Raw genomic sequence first — 23255 nt, 5'->3', positions numbered from 1 at the left:
GTGACTTAAATCAAGCTAGAGGAGGTGTGCCATGTGGCAGCTTTGCGTTTAATTGTTAGGGGGATAGTATGAGGAAGATGACGTCTCATTCAAGGACCTCATCGTCTGGTAGATACGAGTATCAAGCAAAGCGAATTGGTTTCTTTGGGTAATCTTAACTCCCATCTGGAAATATGACTAGATAGCAGTATGAGTGCTTTCTTCACATGGTTTTGTTACCTCTTGCTACAGAAAGGAGCTGGATATCACCTGGATCTCTTTTGGGTGGCCATCCTCATGGTGGTGTGCTCCTTCATGGCCCTTCCGTGGTACGTGGCTGCTACTGTCATCTCCATTGCTCACATCGACAGTTTGAAGATGGAGACAGAGACTTCTGCACCTGGAGAACAACCAAAATTCCTAGGAGTGAGGTGTGTTACGTCAGAGAAAAATGGCTCTATAAAACATACCATGCTCACATCTATGTGTCAGTCAGAAAGAAACGGACAAATGTGGAGGAGAAAGGGCTGGTGATGAATAATTTATTCCTGTACTTGATGTTCTAGAAAGGACTAAATTTTCATTTGAAAGAGTCTTCCATAATTTCTTGAGTTCACTTTTTATCTTATATACATTTCCTTTGATTAACAGCAGACTAAATTTTGCAGAGTAAAAACGCAGACAGGTCATTCATTTTCTTCAATGCGCAGGTCATTTTAGTGCTGTGGTACATACTCAATCACAATCATATATATATATAACCAGACCCTTTAATTTTTTGGCTCTGTTGAGACTCCCTAAAACTATTGAGTCTGCTTATGATTCTCAAGATGCTATGAAAGGAGGGAATTCCCTGGCAGTACAGTGGTTACAACTCGGCCTTTTCACTACCAGGGCCCCAGGTTCGACCCTCAGTCAGGGAACTAAGATCCGCAAGCCGCGCGGCCAAAATCAGATTCTGTGAAAGGAGAGGAATTCTTATTTTCCAGTTCATTTTCTGTCCCATAAGCACTGAGAAACCTTGACCTCCAGCAGTTAAATCTGGGTAGCCATGAAGAGCTCTTATGAGACCTTTATACCTTATTGCGTGCTTTGCAGCGGACTCTGCTCCTAAGAGCTTGGGTGAATAGCTCACATGACAGAGCCATCGTTTCCCATGCCACAACAGTGGGTGATTTTTCTTGGGGTGAGGGGGTGTTGTATGGGAATCGTATTTGTTAAAAAGTACTTTTGTTGTTGTAGATTTGGAAATGAGACTGATGGGATTTACTGCACTTAGGAAATTTCCCTGAGCTGTTCGTTAATTAGAATGTGGAACAATGTAATAACTATCTCCTATGAAGGAAGGTGTAATTACACAACAGTACAAGTTGTTTAAAAAATAAGGGCTTCAAGTAGGCCAGTAATTGGTGGAACCAGAGCAAGTGATTTTTCTCTCCTGATTCTAAAAGGACAAAGGATTTAGCAGAATCACCTTTTTCTTGATGAATTCAAATCACATACTGCAATAGTTTTAAGAGAATTTTGTAGTTCTGTTAAGCTTATATGCTGTCCTTGAGGTATTAATTACATATGATATCCATACCTTTGCTGTCTTAGCCAAACAGTGATTCTATCCATGTATAGTATTTTCTGAAGGTGAAAAGACAAGAGCATGTTTATGAAAACAAAAGGTAGATTGGTAATCTTTTGATTTGGTTTCAGGGAACAAAGAGTCACTGGAACCCTTGTGTTTATTCTGACTGGTCTGTCAGTCTTTATGGCTCCCATCTTGAAGGTAAATATGTGAAATACTCACTTCTTCCTCCTTCTCAGAACACTGACAGATAATTGGATATGTGAACAGTAGAATTTCTTAAGAAATATCTGCAAGATTGTTATCACATCCATACACACTGAAGGAAGCAGGAGTCAGGTAGAATGAAGACTTTAAAAACTTCTACCTTGATTTCCTTCTCACTCCTTCTCTTATTATTATTATTATTATTGCAGTTATTTGGTTGAACCATATTAAATTACCACTATTCAAATTTTTGGACCTACGCATATGGCAGTTTCATACAGTTCAATCTAACTAACTGATCTCCACTCCCCATGACATTTTTCACTCTCCTAGTCTCCCTACATCCTTTCTTCCCATCACTTCCCATTTACTTGTCCCTAAATCCTGCCCTCCCTTCTCACATTGGACTCCTGGATAACATGAATGACTCACAATGATCATTTTGTAATTGTCCTCTTATTATTAATTACTGCTGACTGTGTTTCTGTATTCTTTGAATCAAAAGGCCTAATAGCCACAAAGAAAGAATGGAAAAAAATTACTGATTTGTAACTAGAAAACTTTATAAATGAACTTTTGAAAAAGAAAAATGGCAGATTATTTAGAAAGTTAGGAGTCAATGTGTAGGTTTGATTGACAGGGTGAATGTTTAATAGATAAATATAAACTATATATGAAAGCATATTTAGAAGTAGAGATAGTACTTAAAAAGATTAACATATATCTGTCATTGAAGCTTCCAGTTTTCTTTTGTGACACAAATATTTTATTCTTTTTTTATTACATAACAGAACTAGCCAATTATTGATAATTTGTATCTTATGCTTGCATCACAGTACAAAGCATGAATATCACCTATACACCTAATAGCTATCAACAATCCCACTGTTAGCAATATCCTTCCAAATTTTTCTCTAAAAATTTTTGTGTATCTTTAAACAACTTTAATTTTTCAAAAGGTTTTTTGAATGCTTATTTAATTACACAAGTAATAGAGCAGTACATTCTTGGAAAGAATTCAGAGAATACAGAAGTACAGTGAAAGGCAAAAGCTCTCCATTTCTTTCCCATTAACACATTTATATGTCAATTGCCAATCAGATGAATTTGTGGAAAATAGAACTGTAATTTCTTAACGTATAGCTAGGACTGACTCTGCCTTCAGAGTATTTAGATTACTGCATACATTATGCACAAAATACTTTGTAAACAGTTAAAAGATTTAAATATTCATCTTTTGTCACTGGTTTCTACAGTGTCAATTAGCTGGTTTAATTTCTGACTGGAATCATGAAGGAATATGTATCTCATGTAATATGTGGGGAAGTAAAACTAAAAGTAATTGCAAGGAGTTCGTTTCTGGTTATATACAGAGGACCTTAGAAAAGGACAGATCTTATGTTCTGTGAGGACAGAGGGAAATCTGTTGTCAGTTTGGCCAGTGCAGAGCGAATTGTGGGGGAGGTTCGAGTTGTTGTGAGTTTCACAGCATCAAATCCACTTCCAAAGTGCTCTGTGTTCCTCTCTTGCCCCGTAGACGCCAGCACATCAGCTGGTGGAAAAGTCTAATGACAGCTTTTTACCGCATAGGCAATGGGACCTCATCTGGACAGATCAACTTGTAGAGATCATTGTAGGTAATTATGACCTCACATTGTGGGAGGCTCTCCTAGGAAGGAATTTGCCCCTGGGACCCCTGAAGGTGGATTCACACGACACAACTGCCAAGTCTCTTTTATAGGGTCTCTTAGTTCTTAAGCCACTAGTAAGAGATAAATAGAAATCTTCCCATCAGTTCGTATGTACTCATCACCACCCACTCTTTCTTTAATTTTATTTTTATATTATTCCTTTGCAATAATGCAGTATAAAATCCTAACTCAGAAAAGTCAGATGTGTTTTAAAATTCTTCTTTGTTTGTTTGTTATAGCAAATTGGCTTTAATCTTGGAGAATCTGTCAACTGAATGATCATGCATGGTTCCAAAGGGACACAGAGAACAAACAGTGTATAAACTGCTATTTTTAGGAAGAGCTGCAAGGCCTCTTCCTAACTGTTTTCTCACCCAACTATGGCTGCAGAGGAGTTAAAGCTGAAAGCACTTTTGTTCTTCATTTTACAATGATTCTTTTTGCCCCTGATATGCAAAGCACCGTAGTATCTACGGGAACAGATTATAATACAGAGAAAGGAAAAAGATAGATGTAAGGGATCAGTGAGTATGAACTTGCTTTTGCTTTGACCTTCCTTAAGTACTCATGTTCTGGCTCACCCTCATTCAGGTACTAGTGTCCATAACTGTGGCTATTTCTACCTGGCAACTTTGAGTTAATGCAAAGAGTCAGTGTAAGCATCAGTGGAGAAGGCAGTTCAGCAAACATTTTTGTTAGGCCATCTTTTGCCCAAACTGTGGGAAATGAAATTGTTTAGTTAGTGTAGTTTCCAACATATTGTGGGGAACCTGGATTTAAAAACAACAAGGGTAAAATAGTCTAGCATTGACTCTTGTGGTATGTTACTTCAGCAAGTGAGGCTATTCCTTACTTCAGGAATCACATCTGAAAAGGTCAGCCAATTTCAGATCAGATGCCCTTCTTAGCATCGAAGTTTGGTAAGTTATGTGCTTTCACTACAGAACCCTTGTTAGCTCATCTGAAAAGTCAACACAGGAAGAAGCAGATGTTGAGAGTAGTTTAACTAAAACCTAAGTTACGCCTAAGAAGAAGTCAAGATTAACAATTAACCTCAGAATTCACTCAGAAAGTGGTGTCATGAGTTACCTTGGAGGAGGGAATCATTTTTCCTCCACTGTGTGACTGTGTTTTAAAGAAACAGGTGATGACTTTAGGGAACGGTTTTACTTAAAAGAGCTGCCTTTGAAAGGCCGATCAAATGAATGAAATCAAGAGAAACATGTGACTTTTAAAAATGAGATGGCTCAACACCTTCCCTCCTAACTCCCTGCATCCATCACAGGTTTGGTGGCCTCCAATGATGCTACTTATTTTCTCCCATGCATTAAGCAGTGTGGGTAGTTGTTCCCCGTACCTACTTGGGCAGACTTACTTTGAACATTGATTACTTTGAAGTTGATGGACCTGTGTTTTGATCTCTTTGCCAAAATCTGTCTTTTTACATAGAAGAATGTAAGGAACCATAGTGTACTAGCTTTAAGTTGAGGCTACCCCTTGACCTTGGCCAGCAACAGTGGCGCATGCCTCAAATCTCACCACTGATTCAGTACAGAACTGCTGGGAAGCAGGAATAACTGGCTTCCTAGGCTGGCTGGATAGTTTAGACCTGTGTTTCTGCAGCAGAAATACTGCCTGTTAAGCTAGTGTTCTGTATGGGGAGACTCGGTAGACCAAAGAGCAGCAAATAGATGAAAGACAGTTGCTGGAGCTTACTTTTTCCATACTACTGGCAAGTCCAAAGAAATAAAGATCAAGAAAAGTTCACTGCTACTTCTGTTCCCTTTGCTTGAATTAGTTTATCTTTAACATGAGGAGTGGCCAAAATTTATCTTTCAGATTTGTTCAGTGTTCTAAAATGTAGAGGATAGTGTTTAATTTGTATTTGACAACAGTTGTTGAGCTCCTGCTGTATGCCGTACACTCTGTTCAGTAACAGAAAAACAAGGAGAAATGATAATGAAGATGCTGCTGCTGATGATATTGTTGAAGTTGATTGTAATAGAAGCTTCCATTTATTGAGCTTGGCCTTGGACTAAGGGCTCTGCACAGGTTTTTTATATTTAGTTCTCCAGTCACACCTCCAAAAAGTATACTTACTTATGATTGAATCCACTTTATAGATAAGAAAAATTATGAGTAACTTGCCGGGTCACAAAGTTCTTAAATGGTAGAGCCAAGATTTGAACTCAGGCAGTTCTGACTCCAAAGCCTGATCTCATATCCATCATGGTTTACCACCTTTTAAATAAAACAGTATTTGCCCTCTAAGAACTTATTCATTTTCATTTCTCATGAGATGATCTTCCCCAGCTTCTCTGGTCTGATTTCTGATTCTCTTATGTAGTGAGAAGGATGGCATTTTTACAAACTGCTCATCATAGCTCACTCCACAGTTTCTTGTGACTAGGGACCAGATTGCAAGTCAGAAGCTTCCTTACATTGATTTTTAAGGCTTAAGGGTATTAGGATATTATTTTAATACCATATTCCTGAAGACAGTTGTTATAGTTGAAAAAGCAATATTGTAGAGCCTAGATAAAACCAAGCCTTCAAGTTTGACCTCTGTAGCCATCCTTCTGTCCTAAACTCCTGCCACCCAAACCCACCACAGAGGGGCCAAAGAAAGTGGTGCTTTGCACTTGTAGGCTTCTTGACTTATTACTAAAAGTTCTGATGGTAATGACATCAGTGCCACATTTATAAAGTATCTGTTATGAGCCAGGCACTGAACTAAATGTTTGTTCTATGTAATCTTTATCATAAGCACTATATGGATGAGAATACTGAGGATAGGGGAAGTTGATCGTTTTCTCTGAGTTGCACAATCAGTAGTGCCAGAATTGGAACCCAGGTCTGTCTAACTTTTATGCGCACGATCTTATCAGGACCTCATTCTGGGTTTTATACACACACACCCACACACTGACTATGATTCTGCTGGGAGACCTCACACTTATACTGAATTCTGTGCTGTGGATGCTACACCCTCTCTTTTTTATTAAATTAACCCTTTTTACATTTTTTTTTTTTGAGAATACTCTAACATCATCAGAAAATCAAACGGAGGGTTAAGTCACCAGAATTTGAAAAATTTGGTAACATAGTCTGAATATGTTAAATATTGACCTCATCTCAGTTTCACTATTCTGCCTGGTTATAGGATCAAGCACTTAATTTTTTCATTTTTAATTTTTATTAAAAGCATTGTAATATTTATTTACAATTATGCTTTTTGGCTTTCTGGGTATGATTGATTATTTATATAATTTTTTGCATAATTTTATCATTTGGCACTTCTTGATATGCCTATGAACCTAGTATACCCTGTGTTTTGTTTTTTTTTTTTTGCGGTACGCGGGCCTCTCACTGTTGTGGCCTCTCCCGTTGCAGAGCACGGGCTCTGGACATGCAGGCTCAATGGCCATGGCTCACGGGCCCAGCCGCTCCGTGGCATGTGGGATCTTCCCGGACCGGGGCACGAACCCGCGTCCCCTGCATCGGCAGGCGGACTCTCAACCACTGTGCCACCAGGGAAGCCCTACCCTGTGTTTTTTATATTTTAATTTCTCCTGTCTTGCTTTATAAAAATGTCTACCTACTATTACTATGTATATTATACTAGTTTAACTTAAAGTAGGATCCTACCTTTTTAAATCACAGTCTTCTTTTCCTTCCTTTGGGAAATTTCTATTGTGATGAATGATTCTATTGTGATGAATTTTTAAGGGTTGACCTCCTAACATGACTCATGAACCAAATCCAATAAAAGGTATCCTCTAACCCAGTAATTCTGTTAAATTTCATCAGAATTTCCAAACTGGAAGATTTTTATTGAGACACTACACTATCATAAAGAAAATGGTGAATTTCATAAGACATTTGTATCACTTTGAAATTGGCTAAAAATCAAATTAATAGCCTCCTTTATATGTACTATTTTCACCAAAGAATAATTTTTTTTAAAACATTATCATATCTAAATCTGTTCTCCTACCCATTCCCCATTCTGAGTTAATGCTGCCTTCTGATTTTATTTTGTGGTTGGTTTGGCAAATAACCTGTCATCATCCGTTCAGAGAGAACAGACCTAGGCACCAAGGCACAAGTTGCCTTCACTCTGGCATTAGAACTACATTAGAGAAAATACTTAACTAAGCTTAGGTGAGGGGTTGGGCTAAGGTCCAAGATCATCTATGTGATTACTTTCTTTCAAGTCAGAAAAACACTCAAATTAAAAAATAACTACTGCAGGATTTCTAACTAGTTTCCCATGAACTCTATACTTCTTTTTTCCCCTTCCACCTTTCATTTCTTCCCAAGAAATTAGAAGTGAAATGATAAGAAATCTTCATATATTAAGGAAGAATAGAAGTGGCCTTGTCTATAGAAGATATTTTTAAAATTGAGAAATAAGTCAAAACTATGGAAGGGTCTTTTTGTTAGTTTCCTGTTGTATTTTTTTGGTAAATTTGTACGGAGGCATCATAGGGAATGGAAACACGCACATTCTTAAAGGAAATAAAGGCACATGTCCCAGCGTAAGTGGCTTGGATGTAATGTGTTCACCTCTTTGTGGTGACTGTTGGGTATTACAGCCCACATGGCTTCCCTGCCACTCACACTGTCCCTCCCACCACCTTCAGCATTCAATATCATTTATTTTTTTCTGAGCTCAAGATCAAATTAATTATGTTAAAATTGTTAGTCTTTTTTAGAAGAAGCATGCAATGTTTTATATAAAGAAGTGTATTTATTCCATATACGTTTAACAATTTTTACAGCTAACCAATAACAATTAGAGGCAGTTGTGACCCGTTTTGGAATTTACTGTTTCTCTAGTAGTAGCCAAACGGTCTCAGATACAGAACTGTTTGAGGTGATCACAAGGAAAGGCTGATAGAAACTGTGCTTCAATTTCTTAATACATGTGATAGTTCTTTAAAAATTACTCTAAAGTTATACTGTTTTCTGGCTACAGTAGTCTCCTTTGTGCAGATTTGGTAAGATTGGACTTAACTGATTGTGGTTTTAGTATTTGAGCTTTGAAAACTCCTGAACTTGAATTTCTTTTCAAAATCCAAGCTTGAGAACCCATTTTTTTTTATTGTTGTTCAGATAGAAGACTTCCCAGAAACAGAGTCATCCCTGATTTGCTTGGTTTCCACAGTACTAGAGACATTGCAAAGGTCTAGGAATAGACAAAACTTAGGAACATCATCTTGGAACTTCCCATTGTTAAAACACTTCACATGACTGTTCAAGACTCTTGCTAATTAATGCATGAAATGTATTAATTCCATTTTAAATATTAGTTCCATTTTAAAAGATGTGTATTAATCCGTGTGTGTAATTAATTGCTTCCAGATGCTCCATGCTCCTTTCAAGCAGTGTTCTCATTAATTAGTCCTCTTAATATTCCTAAGAGGAAGAAAGGGGACAGTTGTTTGATGTTTACTTAATTGAAAGAGGCATTTATACACCGAGCTGATAGATCATTTGGTGAAAATTATTTAGAGAAAAGTCAACAGACTATTGGGAAAGAAATTTGGTCTCCGGAGTGGGGCAACCCTCTGCCTCTCTTTCTGCTTCACAGTCCACGCAAGCATTTAGTTCACACGGTCATTCCTTTCTTAAAAGAGACTTCTTTTCCCATTAAAAAGTTATTTTTAAGGTCATGCATTCTAATTGTTAAAAAAATGCAAACAAGAATCAAATGAAAATTGAGTCTCCTTCACCCTCCTTTGTTGCTTTCTGGTACAAAGAGTTTAGATGTTTATCAATGATGAGTTAAGCACACTGATCAGTGGTCACTGTATTATTAAGTCCTATCTTTTAGTCTCAGATTTAGCCTTTACTTAAACTATCGCTCTCTCTTACTGTTTTTATTATTATTGTTTTTTAACGTTTCTCCAATTTTCTTCCATCCTAGTTTATTCCCATGCCTGTACTCTATGGCGTCTTCCTGTATATGGGGGTAGCATCTCTTAATGGTGTGCAGGTAAGTTTTCCATAGCAATCTGAGCAGAGTCATATTTTTCTAGTAGTATTAAAAACAGGCCAATAATAGGTCATTGAAGAAAAGTGCTAATCCTTAACTGCTGAGTTTTTAAAATGCATTTATTTCCTACTTTCTCCACCATTCACCTGTGTTTCTGATTTAATTAGTAAAGTTAGCTTGTGTTAACAAATATTATCATACATACCCATTCTCGAAATAAGCTGTTAGAAGCCATTTGGCTAGGAAAGTGAGAGAGCTATCTCTGACCTTCCTCCCTTCCTTCCTTTGATGGAAATCTAACCTTTCAGTGTGCTCGAGATACTGTTTATCCATTTGCCTTTACCTTATACTAAGAACAGGCTATTCTTATTTGATGTGCTTTTCGCATGGCTGAGATCATTGATCAAAAGTTTTGCACCAATAAAAGAATCAAGTCAATGTGGTTAATGTGCTACTTTTGTCAAAAACTTCAGCTGTCACATCGTGGATAAAACTGGCCCTCTTTTAAAAAAATCATTAGGGGAAACTTTGTAAGGGAGACTTTGTCTTTCAGTTGAGGTTTAATTTAATTGGCACCAGGAAACTGGAAGTACTGCTGCTGCTTTCTGGCACCTTGTTAACTGTAGCCTTATTTAGCACTTAGTGATGTTTTAATGGGAAAAAACTGCATGTTCTGTGAACATCATAAGAATTTATTTAAACCCCTTCGTAATAGTCCTTGCTTTTATTTATTGAATTTAGATTAATTTGATTTTAGAGTCAGATGGAGCTGGGCAACTGGCCAGACCCTCAAAAAGAGGAAAGGCTATTTTATTTTTCTTGTTTAGGTCCATTGAGTAGAGTTCTTCACCATTTGGATATTTATTACAAAATACAAGATGGTTTTTCATAGATGGGACTAGATGAATGTGAATGTGGGTTTATTTGTGCCCGTGAAATTTTGGGGAAGTATAAATGTGTAAAAATATTTTTACCTGACGTTTTAAATATTCTTTATTACTTTAAATGGAAAAATATGAAACAAATATGGTCCCCAAATTAATAGTTCTTATTTTTGTTTGGCCTAAATAAGTCAGTCTAGATCAGAAGTTTGATTTTACGTGTTCTAGGTGTGTAATAGATGGTTGGAGCTTAGTACACGTTTATTAAGTTAAATAGAAGGGGAAAAAATCAGCAATTCCATAACAATGGGGGAAAAAATCCCTTGCTGAAGGGACAGCTAGTGGATTTCTTAAATTCTGCCATGGTGCTGCCCTATCACCTTTTCTCTTTACTTTTCTCTTGACTCTTCTTCTTTTAGACCTTTTTGGCAAGATCTGAGTTAGCAAAAAATTTTATTACTCCAGTCTTTATAAATGGGAATACTTCTACCAGTCAAAAATAGCTCTGGAGGAAGAAAGAAAACTCTTTAGATAGGAAATCACTTCAGAGAAGATTGTGATAGTCTATTTACTTTTACATTTTTCTCTTCCCTCCAGCAAGAAAGTAGAGATATTATTTCAGAGTTCTTACTACATAATTATTCAATTCAACAGCTATTTAGTGAGCATCTTACATCTGAAAGTTCCTATGATAGGTACTTAAGTATCATCCTTATCATCAGCATTGATGTAAACTCAGCGGTTATTCTTTGAAGCACAGCACCTGGCACATAGGTGCTCAGTAGTCATTTTAGTACCTGTTTATACATGACAGTGTAATAGCCTCTCCTAGATCAGGTATCTAGTTGTTGACGCTGTGAAACTCACTGCAATGTTCATGTGGCTTTTCTCTGAAAAGAAATGCTAATTCATTGCTAAATGTATTAGTTAAGTTATGCCATAGATAAATAATGTGGAATTTATGAAAATACCAATGCATTCCCATTTTCAAGTCAGATAGTTCCTTTATATCCTTGAAACATTATTGAAATATATATGACACGTAGCATCTCCTCTTTCTTTCAGATAAGACAGCTGCGGCACAGTTAGATACATGAGTTTGATGTCTCCCTTCAGCATATTATTACTAGAATAATAGGCACAAGATCTTCTCTCCTAAGATGCAGACAATACAAGTAGAATGTAGGAGATGAGCATCTTTATTTTATATTTGGCTTTGAAACTTTAGTCTTTGGTGGCCACTTTATCTCACATAGCTGCATAATATTCCTGCAAAGTAATAACATAAATTGGAAGACTCATACTACGTCTTAACTGTGTTAGACTATATTTCTGCACTCCCTGGCCAGTGTCCTCTAACAAGGACATCGCTTGCCTAAATTGTAGAATATAAATCACTAGTGGTTAGTTAGACAGAAAGAGATGACTTGGTGCTGCAGCTCTTGAAGTAATGTACTTGTCCTCTCTTGCCCTTTCTTCTTCCAGTTCATGGATCGTCTGAAGCTGCTTCTGATGCCCCTGAAGCATCAGCCTGACTTTATCTACCTGCGCCATGTCCCCCTGCGCAGAGTCCACCTGTTCACTTTCCTGCAGGTGCTCTGTCTAGCCCTGCTCTGGATCCTCAAGTCAACTGTGGCTGCTATCATTTTTCCAGTCATGGTATGGATTGTTTTAATTGAACCTACCCATGAGGTCACACCAATATCATGTGGTTATTGTAATATTGATGACACATGTGTCTTTTATGGAGGCTTCCAGTTTTTTTCTAGCTTTGACCTAATCAGTTTGATTGGTTGTAATTTAAGGTTGCCAGGTCTGTGGTTTATCTAGGCTTGACCTTGGAGTCAGACAGCTGAGTTCAGATACTGGCTCTGGTTCGTGCTGATCAGTGAACTTCCCTGAGCTCCCATCAACTCATCAGTAAAATGAGAGCGGCATCTTTGTTTTCATTCTGAGCATCAATAATGAATATAAAGTATATAGCACAATGCCTGACACATGGTAGACACAAGTGCACATAACGTTAGTTATTTTTAAAATACTGCTGTACATTGGAATTTGTCTAAATAACAGAGTACAGCACATTTCAGGCCAAATAATAGAGCACCAGTTTGGCAACTTATGAGAGATCATCCAGTGAATAGAAGAAATGGAGAGAGAAGCTTAATTTTTTGCAGTTCTTCTCCTTTGTATCCTGCTAAGTTTAAGGATAAGTCTGGGCTCTCTCTCCTTGCCATGTTACGATGAGAAAGAAAGTGAAACAACTAACATTGCACTCTGAATCACAAGTGAAAGAAGGGCAAAAGGAAACAATAACTTTGTATTTGGCTTCATCATTGAATTTGTGTGGGTGAAATAATGCTATGGTGGCTTATTTTTATTTATTTTTCTTTTTAATTAAGACTTTATTTTTTGAATAATCATTGAATTTTTACTGTAGCCTTACATTTGTTGCAAGAAAATGCACATGCATATGCTTGAAACAAGTCACAAAGCCAACCTCAGGTCTGGCTCTGTCTCCCCTGTAGCTTTGGAAATACAACTTTAATATACAAACCATATTTTTTTTTTACAAAAATTTTCTTACTCTTATCCAGAATTATTATTTTATTTTATGTATACTGGTTGATTGTAATTGTTTTTTCCTCCAGGAAAGCAGAAAAAAATGGTGTCAAATATTAACAGTATTTGTGGAATCAGATTTTTACTCTTGATGATCCCTTATGTTCTGCTTTTGAAAAAGAACTCTATTAACTTATTGGAAAACACACTGAGTATGAGAAAAGACTTCCATCTGCCTATTAATATAATCTACCCATGTATTAGTTTTGCTAAAGCCAGGAAAAACAAAGTTAGACCTGGATAAATTTGAAATATATCCAGTAAATCACTTATTGCTTGTGCTAAATAATAATAAAAAATATTTTACCTTTATAAAGTATTTTTCATCTTTCAGAGCTTTTATTTGATCATAAAAGAATCATGTAATATCAATAGGTTAGTTGTTATTAATTTCTCTAAGAGATGAAGAGGCTGGCATAGAGCATAATATGGATAAAGACAACTGTTCATTTGAGGCAGGGCCAGGACTTCTGAGTCCTACTGCATACTAATTTTACCGTTGAGCAAAGACATCTTTAACATACCTTCAAGAGCAATTCATAAAAGCAAAGATACAGAGTTCAAGAATACTGGGGTTAGAGTTAGAAAATTGGGACCCTTTGTATTCTTCCTTTATCTGGCTTTGTGATCTTGGATAACTTACTTATGTCACTAAGCTTTAGTTTCCTCTGCTGTTGGATAGATACTAACATCTACCTTTCAGGTTTGTTGTGGGAATAAATGAGAAAATATTGTCTAAGAGTTTAGCACAGCGTCTGACTCAAGATAAGTATTCAGTTAATGGTGGTGATTGAAGTTGCCCCAGCAGATTAAATAGTCTGTGCAAACTCAAATACCCTCATTATTAATACTTTGAAGATGTCTCAGTGTACTATGCGTTGTACAGATTTTCTTGACTTTCAAAAACCTGTGTAATGTTTTAATTTTGAATAATTAGAAATCATACACAGGCTGTTTTTTCCCTTGAAACTTCCAGTTATTTTATTAAAAATCTGACATGGAAGAAAATGGTTTAAAAAATAATCTTTTCATATGGAAATTCCAAATGAAGGGATCATACAGTACAGTGAGCAAAATACAAAATACAGTGAGTTAAAGTAAGACTTCTATGAACCAACTTCCTCCATAAAGCAGATGTTAATGGTCTACATAATGTAAGTCCATACAAGCAAGATGAGTTCTGTCATACTCTAGACTTGTACAAAATAGGTTTCTACTGACTTTGCTAGGGCAGTATTAATACTCACTCTGACTTCTCTGACATGGGTTCTTTCCTACTTTTTATATTTATTCTTCCAGATCTTGGCACTTGTAGCTGTCAGAAAAGGCATGGACTACCTCTTCTCCCAGCACGACCTCAGCTTCCTCGATGATGTCATTCCAGAAAAGGATAAGAAAAAGAAGGAGGATGAGAAGAAAAAGAAAAAGAAGAAAGGAAGTCTGGACAGTGACAATGATGATGTAAGGAGCTTTCTAAAATTCCGAAGTAAAATTCCAAAGTTAGTTAAACAAATGTGAAAATGGTATTTTTTTTAACCCTTGTGTGTGATGTATGACTGAATTTCAAGGATGTTTACCTGGTCATGCTACTTGTCACTTTTCACCTTCCTTTGCCCTTTATTTTGTCTCTTTATTTTTTTTTAAGTATTTTCTGAAGTCTTTCTGTAACTGTGAATATACTGATAATGATATAATGACTTCTAAAAAAACAAAGCCCACCATATATAAAAAACTTCAATCTCTGATCTCATACATAAAAAGGAAGCTTGTTTCATAATGCTATAAAATGTATTGGGTTTATTATTGATAATCCAGGATTTAAATTTGAGATAATAACTCAGTTTTACATAATTTTAAGCCTAATGTGGGCAAATGCTGGTGATCTCACCTCCTGTGATCTGTGTATCTATTTGAGTGGGCTCTCAACCAAAGTTCTCTGCTGTTGTACTTATCCTTGCATTGGGATTTGACATGATTTGAGATCACTTCTCTGTAACCTTTCAATAAAAAGGAACGGAAATTGGAATTTGGGGTCTTTCTACATAATTGTAGCAGTCAGTGTCATAATTTAGGTGATCCTCTTGCAATCACATAACTAAGTTGAGAAATAAAATGTCCACTTTTTAGGAAGCCATTTCACAGAAATCTTGGTGTTTCAGTAGGGGTCTGTGATCAGTGCTAAGAGAAAATCTGGGATTTGCTTTTCTTTAACACACACACACACACACACACACACACAAACACCCCAATAGCTTATCTCAGTAGCCTTTTGAAAGGACAGCCAAAATGACACCTTCTATATGAAGATTTGTAGGTTTGTTCTAGATTTTACACAGTGCAGTATCCCCATTCTAGTGGAATCCCCAGTATCTCATTCTAACATGAGAGTCTAGTTAATTTTTGGTGTCTGCTGTGTACTTGATCATTTTGATGGATCAGGCATACTTTGTTCTTAATTGCTAAAGCAGCTCTTTATAGTATATTTTTGTTCCTATTTTACAGACGGGGAAATTTAGACTGAGAAATGTTAAGTCATTTTTCTAAGTGTACACATATTGGCAAAGGCAAAACTCTCATCCAGGCCTGTCTGGTTATTTTCGATTGGTCAGGCTGTCTGATTGAATTATTTTTGGAGAACTTGGAAACAGTACAGTGAAGGAAGGCAACAGACAAAATTGGATTTCAGATAAATTGATCCAATAAGAAAAGGCTAAATATATGAGGCACATTTAGCTAAAGAGAAAAAGAGTCTGAGGGAGCTTTTGTGACTGTCACCATCCATCTTCAATGAGAACATGTATATAGATTTTCTGTTTCCAATGATGACAGAAAAAGAGAGAATGTGCTTAAACTGCAGAACAGATTAAGATGCAGTATTAAAAAGAACGATGCGTTTACACATTGAATAGAAATCAAAATTTGAAATAAATTTCTAGGATAATCTAAACCAAAAAAAAAAAAAAAAAAAAAAAAAAAACCTGCCTGAAATACTGAGATAATTAAAGCAGTCTTTGTTTTTTTGTTTTTGTTTTTGTTTTTGTTTTTTGCGGTACGCGGGCCTCTCACTGTTGTGGCCTCTCCCGTTGCGGAGCACAGGCTCCGGATGCGCAGGCTCAGCGGCCATGGCTCACGGGCCCAGCCACTCCGCGGCACGTGGGATCTTCCCGGACCAGGGCATGAACCCGTGTCCCCTGCATTGGCAGGCGGACTCTCAACCACTGCGCCACCAGGGAAGCCCAAAGCAGTATTTCATCTTGAATTTTCAAAACAAGTACCTCAGTTTATGTACATGGACATCAAACTTAAAATTCATTATACATTACAAATGTATGAAATAATATTATAGAATCCTCTTCTCTAATGGCTTTTAAGAAAAAAATAGTAATAAAATATCCACTTTTAAGAAGGTTTTAAATTTAGTGCTCTCTAGTGTCAGAAGTTGGATCAAATGAGCTCCTGAGAAGGTCTTCTAAGTCTTAGATTTGATTTTCAACAAATCATATTTTATTTAAATAATGCTATTCTTATATTATTAATAATATTTATAATTTTGAATCCATATCTCCAACAGATTTCTTGAAGATAATGTGTGATACCTGTTTTTTTCTTTTCCTCTTTCTCTTCTTCCCGCAACCCCACCAAAACAAACAAACAAACAAGCTTATATATTTATCCTAGACAGTGAATCCAGCCAGAGTGTATCTGTGTAATACGTTCTGTGTGTTGAGGCCATTATTTGGGGTTCTCCATTTGAAATGTAGCTGTTGTGATGTTCACCTGGTCATTGTGTGGTGTGGGAATCCATGGATGTAGGGAGCCACACAAGGGCATGGGAGTTCCAACTCTAATATATGTGAGCAGAATTAGTGAAAAATATGGCTTGCCAATATTTTGAGCTGCTCAGTCATTTTTGAACCCGCCCAGTAGGCTATGATTAAGGGTTGGCTGCCAACCTGTTCATCTATAAATGCTATTATTGGGGGAAACTTTGAAATACTGTAATAAAACTTGTCCTTGACATTCTTACAAAGGTAGGGGCACATGGCATCTTCATTTTTTTTCAAGTAAAATGCAATATTTTAATCTTTGAAAAGAATATTGTGGCTCATTACCCTCTTTAGATTCATCATAAAGAAATTTTCAATGTGCGTAGTAGCTTTATGTTAAGATTCACTTTTTTCTTACTTCCTTTCACCCCTAGTTCCTATTTTTTCCCTTTCAGCTAAAGGTCATCATCTCCTTGGTACTTTCAGTTAAGAGATGAATTCCATCTTTTGAGTCTAGGCATAGACATAGATTCAATATAATGAATTCTAAAAACAGTAAAGTGATCATCCTGTGGAAATACGTTACAGTTTTGGCTTAGGTGGTCTCTAATTTAAGAAGCTTCATGATTAGCTGCCTGGTTTTATCATTTTATTTTGGCTATGATTCTTCTCTGCCTACCTGGCCATCATAGGCACCTTCCTTTTGACATGTTTTGCTAAGTTTCCAAATATATTTGATGTGAGCAAATTGAGATGAGCCTTAAACTACAAAATAGTTCTGATGGAATATTAGAGTAAGGGAGATGGTTTATTTTCAAGTCTATGTAAATGACCCCTTGTGAGTGGATATTAGAAAATGTCTTCTTACCTGTCTTGGAAGGAAAGATAAGTCATCATATTCCTGGAGGTGGAATCAGAAAGCATAAATGAAACAAAAATTTCAAGACCATATTATAGTTTAGGAAGTCTCCTAAATTACGGTCTTTCACGTTTGAGATTATTTCCTTCACACACACACACAACTAACCCATAAATATTTGATTGCAAATCCAGCTTATGGAAAGCTTTACAATTGTTTAATTTGTAGTGATCTCAATTTGGTGTGGTTCTAGTTTTAATTGACTTAATCTCCTTAACTCAGAAGAGAAGAAAACAAATGTGAGGGGAAGATGCCATAAAATTTGAAAAGTCAGCAAAGGAGAAGCGATTATATCTAAGGCTGTTCTCCTTAGTACAATGTAAATGACAATATGGTAGGTTTAATCAGTACTGGGAGGTAGGGAGGTCTGTATAGTAAACGCTTTCTAAAAACTGTTATAAATTTCTTTCACAGTCTGACTGCCCATACTCAGAAAAAGTTCCAAGTATTAAAATTCCAATGGACATCATGGAACAGCAACCTTTCCTAAGTGATAGCAAACCTTCCGACAGTGAGTAGAACTAACCTCTTGCATGCCAGCTTGAATATGATTTGCACTTACAGAGAAAAAACTTTAGGACTGTCATCTTCATTAACTTTTCCTCTGTTTTCTTTCTTTTTTTTTTTCTATGTGAAGATTTACATTGATTATTATGAAACTTCGTTTTTACATTCCTTGACCTTCACTCCTTACCTTTTTCTTTTATCCATAACCATTTAAGTTTTTATTTGGTCATCTTTTCTCTGATCCAAGTTATCGCCGTTTCCTTTGAATTGCTAAATTCATAACCATGTTTTTAATTGATTTCCCTTTTTTCTGCTGGTATGTAGAATGGCAGCTTCTAGTACTACATCACTGTCTGTTACTGTTTGTCTTCCTTAGGCTTCCACCAATGACCAAATCAGCTCAAAAGAGAAATTGCATAATGGGTCTCTCAAAGATCAATGAATCAATTGTTAATACTGAGAATTTGGAATAATTGTTATTTTCAATTAAATTGGCAATCATAAAATATTAACAACCACTCTTTGGGTATAGCTTATAAGATATTTGCATTTTCTTCCTAATTTCTTCATTCCCTTTCTGCTGTTTCAAAATTATCTTTGTAACTGCGCTGGTTTTTCTGGGGTAGTAGCCTGGTGGCTAAAGTATAATGGTTTTTGACCTGTCATCTTTGCTTTTGTAATTGAGTTAACAGGCCATTTGAAAAGGGTAAAAACCTCTGTGGTAACATTAGTGAATATCTCAAGCTTTACCAATAGCAAGCAGCGAGTGCCTCCAGACTACTTTACTTTGAGTTCTTATTTGAAGAAAACATTCTTTTAGATCCACATGCACTTCAAAGTATACTGATTTGTTACAGGAAAAGACAGTTGAAGTACTTTTATTTCTGTTTGATAGTGCTACTTCAACTTCAATAAGAAGTTACCAAGAAAAGTTTGAAATGAATGACTATTTCTGAAAAAATGGGTATTTTAGTTATCTATTGGTGTGTAACAAGTTACCGCAAAACTCAGCAGCTTAAAACAACAAACCTGTATCTCCTCCCACAGTTCCTGATGTTCAGGAATTTAGGAGCTGCTGATTTGGGTTGATTCTGGCTCAAGGGCTCTCGTGAGATTGCAGTCAAGCTCTTAGCTGGAGCTGAGTCTGAAAGACTGACTGAAACTGGGGATCTGCTTCCCAGCTCAAGCACAAGGCAGTTGGCAGGAGATTTTAGTTCCTTGGCTCATGGGCATCTGTTAGGGCTGCCCATGACATGGCTGCTAGTGATAACAGAGAAGAAACCAAGACAGAAACTGCAGTCTTTTATAATCAGATCTCAGGAGTCATATACCATCTCCTCTGCCATATTCTATTGGTCACACAAACCAACCCTGGTACAGTGTGAGGAGAAATTATATAAGGACATGAATACCAGAAGGCAGGGTGCATTGGGGGCCATCTTGGAGGCTGGTTTAAAGAAAAGAGAATTAAGGCAATCTCACCTTTGGTGTCCAGTCTGTAGCCTGTAACTTGTGATGAGGCTACTTTCTTCTCAATCCTATCAACAGGCTTTAGTTGAATATTTTCTTTGTAAGTTCAAGCTCCCCAAACCATTGTCTGGTTTCATTTTTCATTTCTAGAGCATTAAATAGCAAAAAGAGACTATGAAAGGATGTCTTCTGTTGGCATCATAACCTAGCACAGCTCTTCTAAGTACAATTTAAAGGCTGCTTAAAAAAAAAATCATCAGCTAGAATTTGAGGCTCCTGGAAAAAGTCTGTGGCAAGTTGGTTATTTAGTGCTAGTTGTTCTTCATTTTCTCAAAAACGCTTTAAAAGGATACATTGAAAGTAGTGGATATGATATTAGAAATTTACTTAAGCAGAATACCGATGATCATTCTAAAATCTTTTCCAGTATCATATTAAACCATGAAAGAACAAAATTGCTAGTAGAGTTGCAGTATAAGTAAGTTTCTCAAAATCTTCTTTTTTTTACCTGCATGAATAACAGCAGGACAAAATTATGAATGCTAAAGATGGCAGGAAATCCAAGGACAAGGCTTAGACATTAAGTAGGCGCTATCACCCTCTAGAAATGATTTACCCTGCCCCCTCGCTGCAAAGAACAACATTGGCCCATTCTAGAAAACCTAGAATAAAAGAGACTGAGTGATTTTGACTTCATCACACTACTTAGATTCTTAGCTTGATACTGTGTTTATTGAAATCATCTAAACTTGTCTTTCTTACTCTTTCCAGTTGTGAAAGATGCATCCATTTTTGTGAAGATTGAAAAATTTTTCATTCTAATGTTATACTTTACCAATGACTATTTATGATTTGAAAAATTTTTTTTCTTTTTTAGGGGAAAAATCACCAACATTCCTTGAACGCCACACATCATGCTGATAAAATTCCTTTCCTTCAGTCACTCGGTATACCAAGGTAAAGGACAGCCCAGTATTTTATGTTATTCTGTGGGATGATCGCCCCACAGAAAGAGAACCAATGGCGGGTTATCGGCAGAACGCCCCGTTCTCTGTCCTCTACAATTTCTCTTAAATAAATTATCTAGTCACCAGACCTCATCCCAGCTTTTACTTGTAGAAAACATTCTAAGAGGCCTACTCGACTTACTCTTAGAAATAATGGAATCTTTCAGTATCATTAAGGTAAAGCCCAGGATCAGTGTTAGCTCTTGTCATATCAGCATCATCTCTGTTTTAAGGGTAGCTGGCATTTCCTGGTGCCTCTTCTCCAATAGTTTTCTTCCCTCTTAACACAACTCTAGAGATTTCAGATCCTCCTTGATTTTCAAAATCGTGAAATCTCTGAATATTTTCTTCATGTCAGTCTTTTTGTCCTTCAACTTCTGACAGTGTCACCCACCTGGAAGTCCTCTTCCTTGATTGTTTTTTTTTCTAACCTAGGTGTGAGAGCTTATGAAATTTTTACTTGAATTTCTTAACTCTATTTGGTAACTTCATCCCATTTAAAAAATGTTTGTTTTTAATACAGAAAGAGGAAGTAAGTATTTAAAGAGAACAAAGAAGAACCCATTTGACTTCTGTACAATGCATAAACATTTGACAGACGGTAAAGGAATTCTGAGTTACTTACTTTATTTTTTTTCTTTTTTCTTTTTCTCTAGTCCTTCTAGAACTCCAGTAAAAGTTGTGCCTCAAATTAGAATAGAACTTGAGCCTGAAGACAATGATTATTTCTGGAGGAGCAAGGGAACAGAAACTATATTGTAACCTGTTTGTCTTTCTTACAACTGACAGTTTTTGTTGTTTATGTTCTTGTTTTTTGTCTAATTGTTTATTTTTTAATTTTTGTTTTGTTTTGGTCACTGGCCAAACAATACAGTGCTCTCTCTGCTTCTCTCTTGCATAGGTAAAATCAAGACAGTAGTGCACCGTTCCTTAAAAACAACATCTGAAGAATCCCCTATTTGTTCTTATACTTTCAAATGTGTCCTCTGACAGCCAAATTCCTCTGTCACTCAAGACACACACAGACCCTGTCCTTTCCCTTTATTAAGCAGAGGGCAAAAGTATTAAGGATTTTATAACACCTTTTATTAAAATATTGAAGGAACTTCCCCCTTGAGCTTTGGAGCTGTGCTTACTGGCTTGTCCCTCTGTCTGGTTGAACAAACCTTGACCTCCAGACAGTCCCTTCTCGCTTATAGCACTCTCCAGGACTGGAAAAAGTGCTGCTATTCTAACATGCTCTTGCTTATAAACACTAATCTCTTAAGAGTTATCAAAAGAAGAAAAACTAAAGGTACTTTACTCCCACTAGAGAAACTATTGCCATCATTGTAGCAAATGCTGGAATGTCCGTTTTTTCCTATGCAACTTTTTTTAACCCTTTAATGAACTTATCTGTTGAGTACATTGAAGACTATTTTTCTTCCTAGATTTTGTTGTTTAAATTATGGGGCCTAACCTGCAACTTATTTTTTGTCAATTTTTTAAACTTTTTTTTAATTACTGTAAAGAAAATGAATTTTTTCCTGCAGCAGGAAACATAGTTTTGAGTAGTTCTACCTCTTATTTGTAGCTGCCAGGCTTTCTGTAAAAATTGTATTGTATATAATGTGATTTTTACATAAACATACACACACACACATACACAGATACACCACCTCTAGGGTATGCCAGAGGGCTAGATCGGATTAAAAACACCATGTTTCTAAGCATCTATTTTTCCCTTTCTTTAAGAGAAATTTAACTGTTCTATGAAGGAGATTGGGGGAGGAGGGAGACGCTCCTTTGTAATGGGAATAACTGATGTTTTGATAATAGTAGTATCCGGGCAAAGATGCTGATTGTATTACCATTTTGATGTCCTATGCAGTATTGTTAGACATTTTTTTCATTTTGAAAACATTTGTGTGTTTGTGTATGTACTCTGTGTGTGGCTGGTACACATATGTGCAAGGGTAGAAAGAGACAGAGTGATGGTAGGTGAAGGGCAAAGTTATCTAGCCTCTCATGTCAGTTTTTGTAAAACCCAAACCACATATGAAAAATCCACCAGAGGTCCAGGAGACTTACTGTTATGCAGATGAGGGTAAATATACTTTATTACCCAGACGGCAGTCACCATCACTGATACAATAGCCCTTATTTACAATACAAAATGCATAGGACTGTGATAGACCATTTTTACATTTATAAAGTGTCTATGAGAATGCAGTTGGATCGCAGAGGTATATATATATATATATATATATATATATACATTTTAATAATACACTTGTCTTTAAGATTGAAAGGCAATTATTCTTTGTGATTGAGGCATATAGAATATACATGTCTTTATACGTGTGTGTATGTGTATTTCAAAGTACCATATTGAAAGTTAGAAAAAAGAAAATTAGATCTTTAACCAAATTTAGCATGTTATCTAAATGTAGTGTTTTAATAGGCTGCATTATGTATTATGAATCTGCATTAAAAACAGCGTTTTAAATGTTGAATCCATCATTTTGGATTCCTATAACTATATTTGTGATATATGCTGACTACGGTCGTTGGAGGAGTACTAGAAGCAGAACGAAACCACTTATTTTGGTTTCATAATATGCACATATTGACTCCCACTCATTCTTA

The 23255-nt window shown here is 36.3% G+C and overlaps 1 protein-coding gene across 3 annotated transcripts in view; it reads left to right on the top strand.

The window, feature by feature from the left end:
• SLC4A4 (solute carrier family 4 member 4) overlaps positions 1 to 21389 on the top strand; it is a 351925-nt gene extending 330536 nt beyond the window's left edge. Inside the window, exons 20-27 of one of the 3 annotated variants that reach the window (XM_065878165.1) lie at positions 232 to 410; positions 1684 to 1756; positions 9386 to 9454; positions 11821 to 11994; positions 14257 to 14418; positions 18058 to 18154; positions 20498 to 20577; positions 21284 to 21315. In XM_065878165.1, the coding sequence (XP_065734237.1) occupies positions 232 to 410; positions 1684 to 1756; positions 9386 to 9454; positions 11821 to 11994; positions 14257 to 14418; positions 18058 to 18154; positions 20498 to 20541 (798 nt within the window). In that variant the 3' untranslated portion in view covers positions 20542 to 20577; positions 21284 to 21315. Of the gene's footprint in view, positions 1 to 231; positions 411 to 1683; positions 1757 to 9385; positions 9455 to 11820; positions 11995 to 14256; positions 14419 to 18057; positions 18155 to 20497; positions 20578 to 21283 lie in introns of those variants that run through there. The other 2 variants (XM_065878162.1, XM_065878163.1) reach the window with 2 other exon arrangements.
• Positions 21390 to 23255: the final 1866 nt, after the last annotated feature.

Source organism: Phocoena phocoena, chromosome 5 (assembly GCF_963924675.1).
Source record: "Phocoena phocoena chromosome 5, mPhoPho1.1, whole genome shotgun sequence".
Lineage (NCBI taxonomy): Eukaryota > Metazoa > Chordata > Mammalia > Artiodactyla > Phocoenidae > Phocoena > Phocoena phocoena.
Note: the sequence above shows the minus strand (reverse complement) of the source record. Positions and strands in the feature narration are given on the sequence as shown.